This window comes from Miniopterus natalensis, chromosome 3 (genome assembly GCF_054644295.1).
Source record: "Miniopterus natalensis isolate mMinNat1 chromosome 3, mMinNat1.hap1, whole genome shotgun sequence".
NCBI classification, from domain to species: Eukaryota; Metazoa; Chordata; class Mammalia; order Chiroptera; family Miniopteridae; genus Miniopterus; species Miniopterus natalensis.
The window spans coordinates 50934863-50948639 of record NC_142083.1 but is presented as its reverse complement, the minus strand read 5'-3'; the positions used below and the strand labels follow the sequence as shown (position 1 = coordinate 50948639).

Here is a 13777-nt window from a genome sequence, read left to right as displayed (position 1 = left end):
GCTGTGAACTTAAAGCTGCTCTAAACGAATATATTCTATTAAAAAACACACACACAAAAGACGTATGCTTTTGGCCTCAACAAACCCCACATGCATACAAACGTTCACTTCTCTCCGGTTGCTGAGATACAGGAAGGGACAACAAGGGATGGATGCTGGGGAAACAGCCTCCCTGCGGGGTAGCTCCAGCTTGGAGGGATGTGTGTGGATGGGTCGCAGGGGATCATAAGCAGGTAAGCAGAACCGGGCCCTAAGCCCAGTCTCACTCCTTGGACCTTCCAGATGTACTAAATCAGCATCTGCAACATGTTAGCAGAAGTGAATGTTTGGTTTGCCCTGGGCATGAGCAGCAGAGCAGGGACAGCAGCCTGGACAGGTGCTAAGCTTGTTGAATTTAGCCAGAGGCACCCACACAGGCCTGTGAAGACCCTGCCAGTGTTCACCAGCTCTGCCCAGAGCCTCTGATACGCTCATGTGCATTGTGAGTTTCCAAAGTGGTAATGAAGTACCCATTATTTCTCAAAGCTTTTAACTAGCAGGCCTTTCTTCAGGAAGCACTTCTCAGAATTCGTCTTAAGAGCAACAAGCACCAAAACTACTGATGTGTTACCCTTTCACATCCCTCCCCTCATTCAGTTTGTCAATCCTCCCCTGCTTTTCTGCGGCTAACACCATTGCTCAACGGGTACATCCTGTCGCTGTTTGACATTTCCTCGTGTCAACGTCTTCTAATTTATTTACACTGTCAACTGACAACTGGTGTAAGTCCTGAGGTTCCCAATAATACCACAAAATCTATCAGAGCGTTCATTTGCTGGTTCAATTCAAGCAAAGTCTGTGCCAAAAGTTGTTAAAGCTGATTTATTGACACAGTCCTAATCATTAACAACTAACTACACAGAGTGACGTCCTTAAGACTGAACTCTTTCAGGAAGTTGTAGATCCAGGACTCGGTTAACTGCAGCACGCACACCACCGCCAAGCCGACACGCACAGAAAGGGATTACACTCAGCGTGTCAGGTCCCTGGTCTCAAGGCTGTACTGTGGGCGAGAGGTGGGGAAGGGAGGGTTGGATTAAACTCACAAGAAGTTCACAGGGGGTGCACAACACACGTACCCAGAAACAGAATTTGCAGTTTTTATCCAGTTATATCAGCCTTCACGGAACTCATGTCACTGGGTTATAGTGGTTATTGAACCAGTTAGAAACAATTTTTCAGGCTACTCATGTTTTCCTTCCTTCGTTTCTCTCTTTTGTTCTTCCTCTTTTTTTTTTTTTTTAAAAAAAAACCAAACACTTTATTTAGGCATAGTCTATGGCTCAAGTAACTCACCCATTTCAATTGTACAATTCAATGAACATTTATCTGAGCTGCAAAGTTGCTACAGGAACTGGCCCAAGAACATGAACTCGCTGCTCCAATGGTAGATTTCTACGGTTTAAAAGCAAGTGGGCTGAATTCAAACCCTGGGTAGGCTGTTTCCTAGATGTGTGCCTGTAGCCATGCAAATTTCCCCAGTTTGGGTTCTTACAATAAGAATTAAAAATTAATGAGATTAACTAATTAAATTAAAATGAATTTAAATGAAAGAAGTTAACAGAAACCTCACTTTCTAGCTGTTGGGTTTGAATGGGCTCTGCAACCAGCTACCTTCCTCTCCGACCCCTTCACACCAGGCTGTGCCATGTGTTTTCCAGTCACCAGCCTTGGGTTATTTACTTTAAATATTAACCTCAAGGGTGGTGTGTTAGCCAGTCAAACATTTGGAGAATCATGATCAGATAAGACCCTGGAATAGTTTCCTAAGGAGGGAGTCAAGGGAAGGGGATGATGGCTCCTTGGCCTCGGAGTTATCCTTGCCAGGAAGCTCAAAGGGTGCATCTCCCAGGGACATGTCCAGTTTGTTCCTCCCACAGGGCCAGCAGTGTTGCACCTTCAAAGGGAGCTGCAACTCCAGGCTTCACCGGATTACTTTACATTTTTCTTAGAATACTTATGGAGACTGTTTGCTGGTTGGTAGAGCACATGGGCTTGGAATCAGGCTCGGGTTCTTCCCAGCTCTGCCGTTTATTAACTACGTGGCTTTAGGATTTTACTCACTGTGCTTATTTTAGAATAGCACCTGGCTCATTGGATTGCTAGAACAATGTGATGATGGTGATGATGATAGAGTGCTAACTCTGTGCGAGACACTGGTTTCAGCATCTTATGTGTATCACTTCCTTTGTTCCTCCCAATGAAACTATGAGGTTGCTACATCTATTGTCTCCATTTTAGAACTGAACAAACCAAGCCCAGAGAGAGGCCACCTCGTCTGTCTGAGGTTACACAATGAGAAGCGGAGCTGGGATCTGAATCAAACTGGGCAGTCTGGTTTCATCGCCCTTGTGTTTAATCACCCCCCCAGGTGATTTCGGGCTACTTTCCTGCGCTATACTGTCTCTTCTAAAGGAAATCATGCATGAAAAGTGCCTGGCATTAGTAACAGTGCAATAAATGGTAATGTTGATATAGTAAATAATACTTCAATTTCCCCAGGCCTCACCAGCCTACAGAGTTCATACAAACAGTAATAACAGAAATTCCACTCTGCCTGCATGACACGGGTCCCTAAGTTTCTCAGAGTTGCTGCTGGGGTGTCTCACGTGGCTCTCCTGTCCTCCCACACTTGCGCCTCCCTGAGGGCCCAGTCCTTGAAGTCCCTTCTGTTCTGAGTGCCCTCTGTGCCCCTTCACAGGGCTAAACTCCTTGGTCCCTACTCAGAAATGGAGCATAACAGTCAACACTGTCAACTTGGAGACTAGTAACACTGCTGGGATCCCCATCACCCTGTTACATTTAAAAGACATCTCTTAAGCAACTATTATGTTTTGGAAATGGTGCCAGAAGATACACACACACACAAAAGATATAAGCAGTGTGTCCAGAATGGTGCTATAGCAGCTTAGGAACCCCTGATGTCTACTGATACTGAGCCTGTCTTACTATATTCATCAAAAATAGTGAGGGTTATAAAATAGGAAGTTTTGTTGATGGTGGTGGTGGTGGTGGTGTGTAGCTTAGGAAAATGCCCAGGCAATTCTTGACAGTATCTATTTACTTTAAATGGTCTTTACATTTGAATTTTTGCCAAGGAAATGTCTTAACTTTTACTTTCCATCTGGCCAAGGAAAGCAATCGAGCCCCTCCGGGGTATTTGCAGCACTGGAATCTGCCTTCCTGACGTTACCAGGGGCTCTACCTGCGGCCTCTCCCGTGTGTCACGGTTCCCCGGGAGGCAATTCACTCTTCAGAGGGTTACTGTAAATTCAGAACCCCCTCCCCCACTCCTCTTCCAACCCAGGGGACATAAGACCCAAGAGCAATGTCTTGTCACCTAGGTGACCGTGGGGAGAGAAATAGACATGAGATTCCTAGGAAAATAAAAATTGTCTACATAAAATTTTATGAAAACTGGAACTGGGGGAATGATAGTTATTTTTATACAGCCTTAAAGTTACTCAAAGTGAAGGCAAAAGTAGGGTGCTTCCCAATCGGGAGGAGGGAGGGAAACACACCCAGGGCCTGAAGCACACCCGTGAGGGAGGGCAGAGGCCACTTAGTAAACTTCCTGCTGTTTGTGACAAGAATTCCTATGGCTCACAAAACTGGTTTAACCAAACTTTGTCCTACATGTCCTTTGACTTGAAAAATTATTTATTTATGACAGTGTCTCAATATTTCTTCCAATTCTTAAGGGCAGTTGAGGCTTTTTAAAACACCAGGAAACAAAAAGACAATTTTCAGGCCAAAAAAAAACACATATTTCGAGATACAAAATCTGTCATTGTAAACGAGATAGGCACTGAGTCATAGGTGAGGAACTATGCTCAGCCTTTAAGGAAAATTTACTGTTTGGTTTGTTTTGAGCGAAAGTATTGTCCTGAGGATCTTTCCAGTCCAAGTTTCCAACAAAGGAAGAGGGGCTGAGACCCATCCCATCTTCTTTCCACTTAATTTTAAAAAATGAGTAATATATTGTGTCCACTAAATTGCATGCTATTTTCTTAATGGGAGTAAATAAGAAAGCTCTTTGCTTTGAACATGTAAAAGGGAAAATGTCAGACACTCTCATACTAATGCTGATCATTAGCTAGCTCATTGTTGAACATTTATCTGCAACAGTAGGCAAGACAGCTAAGATTTTGAGAACACAGCCCAGGGCACGCCAGGGGAATCATTTGCATGCAGTTAAAGGATTGTTTGCATAAAGTCAAACACTGTTTAACACTGGGAGCCATTTTCTCTCATTATGTCCTATAAGGACTATTCTGAGCCCCCACAGCCAATTTGTTGCCCAATCTCCAAGAGAGACTCCCAAGCAGAGGTGTCCCCAAGGATCATTTTGTACATGTTCTGCACCCCCCTCAATGGTCCGATACTTAATCACTTTTCCATTCTATATCTTTCAACTCCCCAGCAAGCCACCCTGGTCACCCCAGGTCCCAGGCCAACTAACTCAGGCTACTCCTGACACAGGGCCTGCAGTTTCGTGTGAGCACAATCGTTATTTTCATGTGCAAGTTTTTACAATTGCTCCAGCTGAGGCAATCTGGCCTTTTCAGTGCCACGTATTTTACAGTCTATGTCAGTCCCTGTGCTTAAAGGTGGAAGATTGGAGACGGCGTCACAAAGATAAATCAAGACATAGTCCCCGCCCCAAGTCACTGCCAAACAGAGGCCGCCAATACATAAATACCTAAAATGTAGTAAGTGCCATAAAGAGTTAAGTAAATAAAGAGCTAAGAAAGACACATGCAGAAGCAACTAATTCTTCCTGGGAGAGTCATGGAAAGACAAAGAGATATGATGTTTAAGCTGGGCTTTACAGGATATGCAGGAGTTTGCCAAGAAGACAGGGAATGGGAACCCAAACCAAGACATAGGAAGTGCATGAGGTGTGCAAGTATATAGACAATCTGGATGGACAGTCCTGAATGTCACAGTAGAAAAGATGGAATAGGTTATGAAAGGCAATGAAGACTGTGGAGGTTCTTCTATAGGCAATAGGGGTCTTCTAGGAGAGTGTGTTTCCCCGTGAGATTTGTGTCAGGAACACAATTCCAATGGAACTGTGGAGGCCTTTATGGATTTAGTAGCCTTTACTGACAATTCAGGAAGCCCCTGGAGAGAGATTGTATTATATAGGGCACACTCAGTCCATGTAGTATGCTGCCTGGTCTCTCTCCCGCTCCTATTGGGCTCTTCAGCTCTGGGAAGTTCCAAATTCTTCTTCTATTTTATTTTATTTTATTTTATTTTATTTTATTATTTTATTTTATTTATTTTATTTTATTTATTTTAAACTTCTAAAAGTATGTTTTTAAATTTTTATTTATTTATTTTAGAGATAGCAGGGGAGGGAGAGAGGGAGGCAGGGAGGGAGGGAATGAGAAACATCGATTTGTTGTTCTACTTATCAATGGTTAATTCTTTTATGTGCTCTGATGGGAATGGAACCTGCAACCTTGACATATTGGAACAATGCTCTAACCAAGTGAGTTACCCAGCCAGGGCATAAGTTCCAAATTCTTAACACTATTATGCAGAGTCAACACTCAAGCCTGCAGAGAGCTCACTTCTATGCTAAATAATTATTAAAACATTTTTTCTAAATAAAGGCAGTTATTTTGTTAAGAAAAATTGTGGTAACAGCTGTTAAATATAATTTTCTATATAAGCTGTAATATAAATTTCTTTCTCTTACCACATGCATATGAATCATCTACAATATCAATATTTTAAAAATTTTACACATAATGGAAATTTTCTGTGAAATATAAGTACACTTGATAAACACAAGGCAGTACTCCCAAATTCATTCCAGCATTTCAACATCCAAGATAAAATAATGACAGCACACCATGGTAAACTTGTTTTTTAAAAAAGGTTTATTTGTTACAAAATGTTAAATACTAAAGCTAAAAACATATAAATTCAGATCAGGCTATTAAAATACACACATACCCTTCTTTGCAAAATTATTAAAGATTGAATTAAACAGATGCTTTAAATAAAATAAAATACTCTTGAGGACATTTTTTGTATAATTAACTGTATCACTGTAGTGTAGTTTTTAAAATTATAGTTGAAAAGTTTATCTCTCTTGAAAGTCACATTTATCCAATTCTTCAGTTTTCTGCTACTGCCCAATACAAAGCCACCATGCTGGCTTGGACTGGATGAATTTCAGTTATGTTACCGAAACTTCTATGTTACAAGCCTACTCTCCTATAATATGAACACAGAGTAGCCAGAAGTATACAGAGGGTTACATAAGGTGAAAACCTGGCCCAGAAAGAAAAGGCCTAAGCTCTGCCATAGGGTATCTTCTCTAATGAAAACGGTTGGTAAATACATTGAAGCAGAGATCAGCACAGAGCATACATTCCTCTAGAAATAATCTTTCCATTAAAAAAAAATCAAGAGTATTCATTTCTCCAAGATAGCTTAAGAGTATTTTTAAATGTTTTGTTATTTTAAATTGAGTTAATTCAAAGATTTTAATCTAGATTTAAAAACTAATTTGATTACTGTCCTGACTAGCTCTGGAGAGCCCTGACATCTGTGCGTGAGTCACTCACACAGGTGGGAAAGAACTTTTATAATAAAAACTACAGGCTGAACACCAACAGAGCACCAACTTCTAAACTCAGCTCCAGTCAAACAACCTAAAAACGATCTGTGGTCTATTTAAATGTTAAATAGTATTTGTAAGAATATATTTTGCTTTAAAGCTTTTATTTTTCAGCTTCCTAGATTAAAAGTTACTGATTTAGAATTGTAAGTGCTCCATTTCACGTGGGGGTAAGGATAGGCTCATGAAGAACAAAACGCTATCGCTGCATTTTAGAAGTTCTTGAATGTGAATGAATTTCTAGAAATCCACTAGTGTCTATTTTTATGATACTAGTCCATGCCAAGGGGGGTTTGCCAATAGTTGATTAACTTAAGTGATTAAAATACAAAACCATAAAATGCATTCCAGTAATCTTCATCAACACAATTCAATTAAAAGCAGGTTTCTTCGAAGAAATATGTAGGCAGTTTTTATAGTTTCACTCTGACAGTGTTGTATACACCCAAGGACTAGTCATATGTGATTCTAATGCTATATTATAAAACTGTTTAATCAAACTTTTGAACAGCTGGGAAACTATGTGTATTCTAAAGTACTTAGAAATTAAAAGAAAAATATGTCCAATACTGAATTACATTACAGATGAAAATGATGCTAATGATAACATAGTAATCTGGCTTTCTACCTCTCAGCTGTGAGCTTCTCATGTAATTATTTCTGTGGACATATAACACGAGAGAAACTATAATTCTGTCCTCTACCCTAGTACCATTTTCTCTACATGTAACAAGTCTTTCATTTGTATCCTTTCTTTTAACTCACCAGGTAACCTAGAAGGACAAAACTCATGCTACTCTACGTCAAATAACCTTACCAGGCCTCAGAAGAACTCAAATAATTCAAGCCACTGACATCCTAATCTTAGTAAATATACTAAAACAAAAAAACATCTTGAGTCTTCGATAGCAAATTCTCTAAAAAGCATGTTTTCCTACGAGCATCTCCATAAATACGTATTAAAGTCCCACTGGTCAGTCACTTTTACCAATATCCTGGTTTTACAGAATGATCGAGAAAGTATTTGTTCATCTGTGATAGAGCCAGAACTCTGAGTGTTTTAAAGATAAGACAACACAAGGCATTTCTCACTTGCTAGCCAAGGTGGCACAGAGGCCCTGGAGGGGATAGATTTCCCCAAAGATCCCAGCACCCCCACATGCTCTCTTCTCCCCAGGAGGCCTCTTCTTCTTCCCTCAATGTCAGTCCCTCTTTACTGCTTTCAGGGACAATGATGTTTGAGCAAAAAAACATAGTACATATCGTGCTACAAGATAGACATAACTTTGGGGGGCCCAGTACAAAGTGAAAATGCAGGGCCCCTCTTTGAGCATTATTATGAATTTCAAGGTGGTGATATCAGAGCACAGAACCAAGCGGGGGCCCTTCTAAGCCCTACATAGGTTACCTGGCTAGAGTCATTCCTATTTAGGTTTCCTGCCTATCAGAGTCCCTGGGAAGAAACAAGGGGGCTCAGTTGGGCTGTTCAGACAAAAAACAGAATTTTTTTTTCATGATGGTTCAAACACTGTCACTGATTTGGAAACAAGTGTCATTTCACATTCAAAATCCCAGGCAAATTACGATTCCTAAATCTCAGATTAATCAGTCCTCCCCTAGGTTTTTCATTATAGAAATAGTCAAACTGGGTCTTTAAATGCCCCTTATTTTAACAAAGCAATTCATCAGACACGATGAAATTTCTGTATTAATCTTACATAATTAAAAAAAAATTTAAACATTTCTTAACTGGGAAGGCTATTAGTATCCCTAAAGCAACAGGGCATCTTAAAGAAAATAAGTAGCTGGACACCAGCGTTATACACTAGGTGAAGCCTTAGATTTAGCCTATGGTATATTTTGTTCCCTTTTAAGATCACAATAGTAGTTTTTCAGAGAGAGCTAGTAAACACATTAAGCTGAATGGTGATTTTTTTTTAAACACCCATGGATTTTTTTTTAACGCCTGTGTTGCGGTCACAAGAATTTTACTGGAACCCAGAGGTATCCCATTTTCGTAATAATAATTTTAAAAGTGTGCGTCTGTAAAAGTGCCAGGTCACATTACTACGCAGCGACACTTCCGGGAGTGGATATACTTCCTGTACTCTGCGAGCTGCTTCAAGTACAGATTCGACGGCCACCTGTGCTTTTCAACAAAACTGCGTTCTTCCACTAAAACGTTTAGGAAAAAAAGTTAAGTGAATATATTTTATTCGGGATCGAGTTCAGGTATTAATTATTGGTTTCCCGTTTACTGGATGGCACCCAAGCTCTCCTATATACTCCCTACTCTTCCCCTCAGGCCTTCCAAAACCATTAAATACAATTTTGGTTAAATCAGTCATCGGGATACACCTTTCCATTGCTTCATCAAGTAGTATTTGATTACGTTCTTTTTTTTTTTTCATATAAGACTTGTTTTTCCTGGAGATGACAATGGACTCATTTTTTTTCATTTAATTGGTTTTTTCCTTTGTAACTAATTCAACCTTCCGACTCTTTAAAGTCCGCTCAATCCTATCTTCCACCCAGCCAGAGGTATCAGATAATCTATCTCCTGCTGCGGTGCCGGTGCCGGTGCCCAGGAGGCCCTTTCCCTCCCAGCCTGTGCCCTGCTGCTTTCTAGGCCTGCTTCGTGCTTTCCAGTTGATCCCTCCACTCCCAGACGGCAGGTCCTTCACTTTGTTCATTCTCTAGTTTTGGTGAAGCAGAACTTTGCTACCTTCCTGAAAAAGGTGGGTGCATAAGAAGTATTTTTGAGACCTCGCTTGTGATGAAACGTCTTGAATCTCTCCTCACACACAATTCATAATGTGGTTTGGCACAGAGTTCTAGGCTGAAAACCTCGCTCAGAATGTTGGAGACAGTACTCCACTGCTTTCTAGTTTCCAAGGTTGCTGAGAACCCCACTACCATCCCGATTCACAGTCCTTGGTAAGTAATATGTTTTGTTTTTTTATCCAGTAAACTTTCCGATTTTTTCTACTTAAGGTGGCATTCTTACATGTCTCAGTAACGTGCCTTGTTCACCGAGCTGAGCACTTCCAATCTGCTGACTCAAGGCTTTTACTGGGATAACTTCTTGTATTATACCTTCATAATTTCCTCCCTATTGGTTTTTTTTTTCTGTATTAACTTTTATTATTCAGAAACTTCACCTCTTGGATTAAGCCTCCAACTTTTTTTCAAATCTTTCTATCTTTTTGTTATTCCTGGGAGACTTCATTATCTTTCAATTATTTTATTCAGTTGGGTTTTTTGCTGTTATACTTCTAATTTCCAGGAATGACTTCTCATTCTTTTATTACTTTTTATGCAAATTGTTGTAAAATACGCATAAAATAAAATAAAATAAACCATCTTAACCATTTTTAAGTGCACAGGGTATAAGTAGTGTTAAGTACATTCGCATTGTTGTGCGACCAAGCTCCAGACCCTCATCTTGCAAAACTGAACCTGTGCCCATGAAACAACAGCTCCCTCTCCCCCTCCCCCAGTCCCTGGAAACCACCACTCTACCTTCTGTCGTTACCATTATTATTTCTTTTTAGTAACATTCTATTTCTGCTTTTTATGGATGTATATCTCTTATTCTTCGAGGATATTAACTTTAAAGTTTTACTGTTGTTTTTGTTTGTTTTTTAGGTTTACTTCCACTCCTTGTGTCTCTTTACTCCTCTAAGTTCCTTCTTGTGAGATAATAGAAAATTATTATCTCTGCACCAGTTCTTGGCATAAAACTCCTGAAACCCTTGTTATTTCCTCAGTAATAAGAGCACCAGGAGCATCTTTTGTTCTAGTATGTGGTCTCTGACCCTGGTTTCAAGGCTCCTGAAACTGCTGTAATTTCCTGGGTGATGGTAGAGTCTTTTATTCTAATTAGGCAACTCTGGGTGGGCTCCTGGATGAGGGCTGATCACCGAAAAGCCACCATTAGAAGCTTGGACTTTTCAGTCCCCTACCCTCGCCAATCCCCGCCATTCTCTTAAGAAAGAAAAGGACTGAAGATGGAGTTGATGATCAGTCATGCCTACGTAATGAAGCCTCTATCAAATCCCCAAACTACGAGGTTCAGAGAGCATCCACCTGTAGGGAGGGTGCTGCACCCCACTCCAATGCACAGGTGCTCCCGCACTCAGATGCCCCAGACCATACCCTATGTATCTTTTCATCTGGCTGTTCATCTATACCCTTTAATAAAGCGGTAAACTTTAGTAGGTGTATCCCTGCACTGTGTGAGCTGATCTAGCAAATTAATTGAACCCAAGGAGGAGGTCATTGGAACCTCTAATCTATAATCAGTTGCTCAGAAATACTGGACTTTGACTGGTGTCTAAAGTGGGGTGGGGCTGAGCCCCTCACTTGTGGGATCTGACACTAAGTATCAGACCTGAGTTAAATTGTAGGACACAGACGGTGGTGTGGAGAATTGCTTGGCGTGGGGTGAACCCCCACACATTTGGTGACCAGGAGTGACAGAAGTGAAGGGTTTTGTGTGAGTAGTAAAGGAGACACACAGGAGAAAGGCTCCCAGGAAAGAAACACCCAGGTAGAGAGACTGTAGGTTTTTCCTATTCACTTCTCTTTAGGCTTTTTTTCATTGTGTTTTGGTTTGAGTATCTATCTTTCAGGTTGGACATTGTCTCAAATATCTGTCGATCCTCAATTACCTCTATATATTGAAGTGTGAGACACTGGAAAGCTGTTTGGAATCTCTGGGGCCTGGGTCAGACTTGCTGACTGGTGGAAAACGCCAAAGCACGATTGAGCAGATTAACGTTGGGCTCACTGAAATAATTCCCAGACGAGGCCAGAGAAGGATGCTTCAATTTCATGTCCAGACTATGTGAGTTGAGGTAGCAAATACCTGCCTGCCAGAATTCTAGAATCTGGGTATGGGAAGGAGGCTGAAGATTTACTATAAAATGTGCACACTTTCACATAACCCCCATGTTTTCAGTCCAGCTCCTTGTCTGATCTCCACTATACCCAGAGACATGATTTTATCACTTTTTTGTGGTTTAATTTCTTCAGGAATGAACCTTCCACATCCAGTGATGATGAAGGAGAAGCAGTTACCTACCTGGGTGGTATGGTATGTGGCAAAAGCTTCTGAATCAACATTAAAGTAATTCTGTTGCTTTCAGCCCCTAGACTCATTCAGGTTTCTAAGATATCTGGCTCCTTGAATTTCTAAGGCTTTTGGTATTTTGCTGGGTGAATCAGCTTGCTTCCCATCAGTATTCCCTTCTTGTGTAACACACGTCAAGCTACTTACACAGGTGACTATAAGTTAAAGTGTCCTCAATCACCATACTGCATATTTAAAAGCAATGTATTACACTGACTTTTTAATTTTTAAAAACTACTATTCCTATAAATTACATCTCAAACCTAAACAAAGAACATAAAATTTTCTTTCAATACAGTAATTGGCCATCTACCTGAAAGATCCTGAAATTCAGGCTTTTGACTGAAGATGAGGTAGTTAGTGGCAATGAAATGAAGTAGCCAGGTTGAAAGGCAATCAGAGTGGTGAAACTGCAAGAAAAATGGAAAGTGAAACAGTATTGTACATAATGACCATCAATATGATGATTAGATCAGAGAGAACGGTCTGGGAGAACCCCGGAAAGCCCCAATCCATGCTTAATGTGTCTATATATGATGCAGCCTTCAGCCTGCTCCAACAGCAGAAAGGAAAAGGAAGCATTAATGATAAATAATAAAATTACATCGATGAAGAAACAGAATCAAATGATTCACAAGCTCCTGCTGCTTCACTGGCTGAATATCCTTAAGCAGATGTATAGTTACATCTGTGGTTCACAAAGGCTATTTAAGGTTCTTCTGGATTTAGCTTAAGTTTTTAATCTAAGGTCATGGCCTTCACTTAGCAAAGGTATACACTTGGCCAGACCTAAACAAATTCACCTGAGGAGCAAACCAAAAATTATTTTGAGGAGGAAGTGTCATCAACCCAAGGTTATGGGTGGCAATGTGTTAGTATTTCTATGAGAAGGTCATGCCTAAATAGTTGCTTTTAACTCAGATGCACTGTTACACTGAGCAGGATTCCCAGCATGTTTCTCATTCTGAGTTTCAATAGTTAATGGAAGGGGAGCTCAAAGCAATTCAGCCATGACATCATCACCTTGGTGCCAATCCAGTGACATGCACTGATCCATCTAACCACTCAATTCAGGGATGGTAATTTGCTAGCAGGAAAGTCTGATGCATGAGCATAGTTCTTTTTATTATTATTACAGTAAAATATACATAAAATTTACCATTTTTAAGTGTACGCTTTAGTGGCATTATATACATTCACGTTACTATGCAACCATCACCACTATCTATTTTTAGAAGTTTTTTTATCATCCTAAACTGAAACTCTTTACCCATTAAATAATAAATCCCCTTTCCCCCTAGACCCAGTCCCTAGTAACCACTATTTTATTTTACCTTTATGAATTTGTCTATTCCAGGTACCTCATATAAATTGAATTATACAGTATTGGTCTTTTTTCTGTCTGGTTTATTTCACTTAGCCATAATGTCCTTGAGGTTCATCCATGTTGCAGCATGTTAAAATTTCATTCTTTTTAAGGCTGACTAATACTCCATTGTATGTATGTACTACATTTTGTTTATTTACTCATTTGTTGACAGACATTTACGTTGCTTCCACTTTTAGGCTACATATAGCTCTTTTAAGGATATTTACAAATATTACATAAAAAACAAGTAATGCTAAATTGAAGAAAGATTTGTAATCTCAGGTCTTAAGGAAGAAACTCAAGTATTGCTCTTTTAAAAAGTTATAATGTGAGAATTTTTTTTATAGAAATGTACCTTTATTGATTTCAGAGAAAGGAAAGGAGAGGGAGAGAGAGAGATAGAAACATCAATGATGAGAGAGTCATTGATCGAGCCCGCAACCTGGGCATGTGCCCTGACTGGGAATCGAACCCCGATCGCCTGGATCCTAGGTTGACGCTCAACCGCTGAGCCACACCCGACCAGGCGTAATGCGGGAATATTTTAACATGTAAACTCATAGGTCTCTCTGATTCTTATTACACAAAATCAGAA

The 13777-nt window shown here is 40.2% G+C and overlaps 1 protein-coding gene across 3 annotated transcripts in view; it reads right to left on the bottom strand.

Moving 5' to 3' along the window:
• Positions 1-708: 708 nt before the first annotated feature.
• Positions 709-13777, bottom strand: part of RHOBTB3 (Rho related BTB domain containing 3) — a 52377-nt gene continuing 39308 nt past the window's right edge. The window contains exons 11-12 of one of the 3 annotated variants that reach the window (XM_087815457.1): positions 12127-12223; positions 709-1042 (exon numbers count right to left, since the gene is read on the bottom strand). In XM_087815457.1, coding sequence (XP_087671583.1) covers positions 1032-1042; positions 12127-12223 — 108 coding nt within the window. In that variant the 3' untranslated portion in view covers positions 709-1031. Of the gene's footprint in view, positions 1043-5915; positions 8855-9323; positions 9409-12126; positions 12224-13777 lie in introns of those variants that run through there. The other 2 variants (XM_016216150.2, XM_087815458.1) reach the window with 2 other exon arrangements.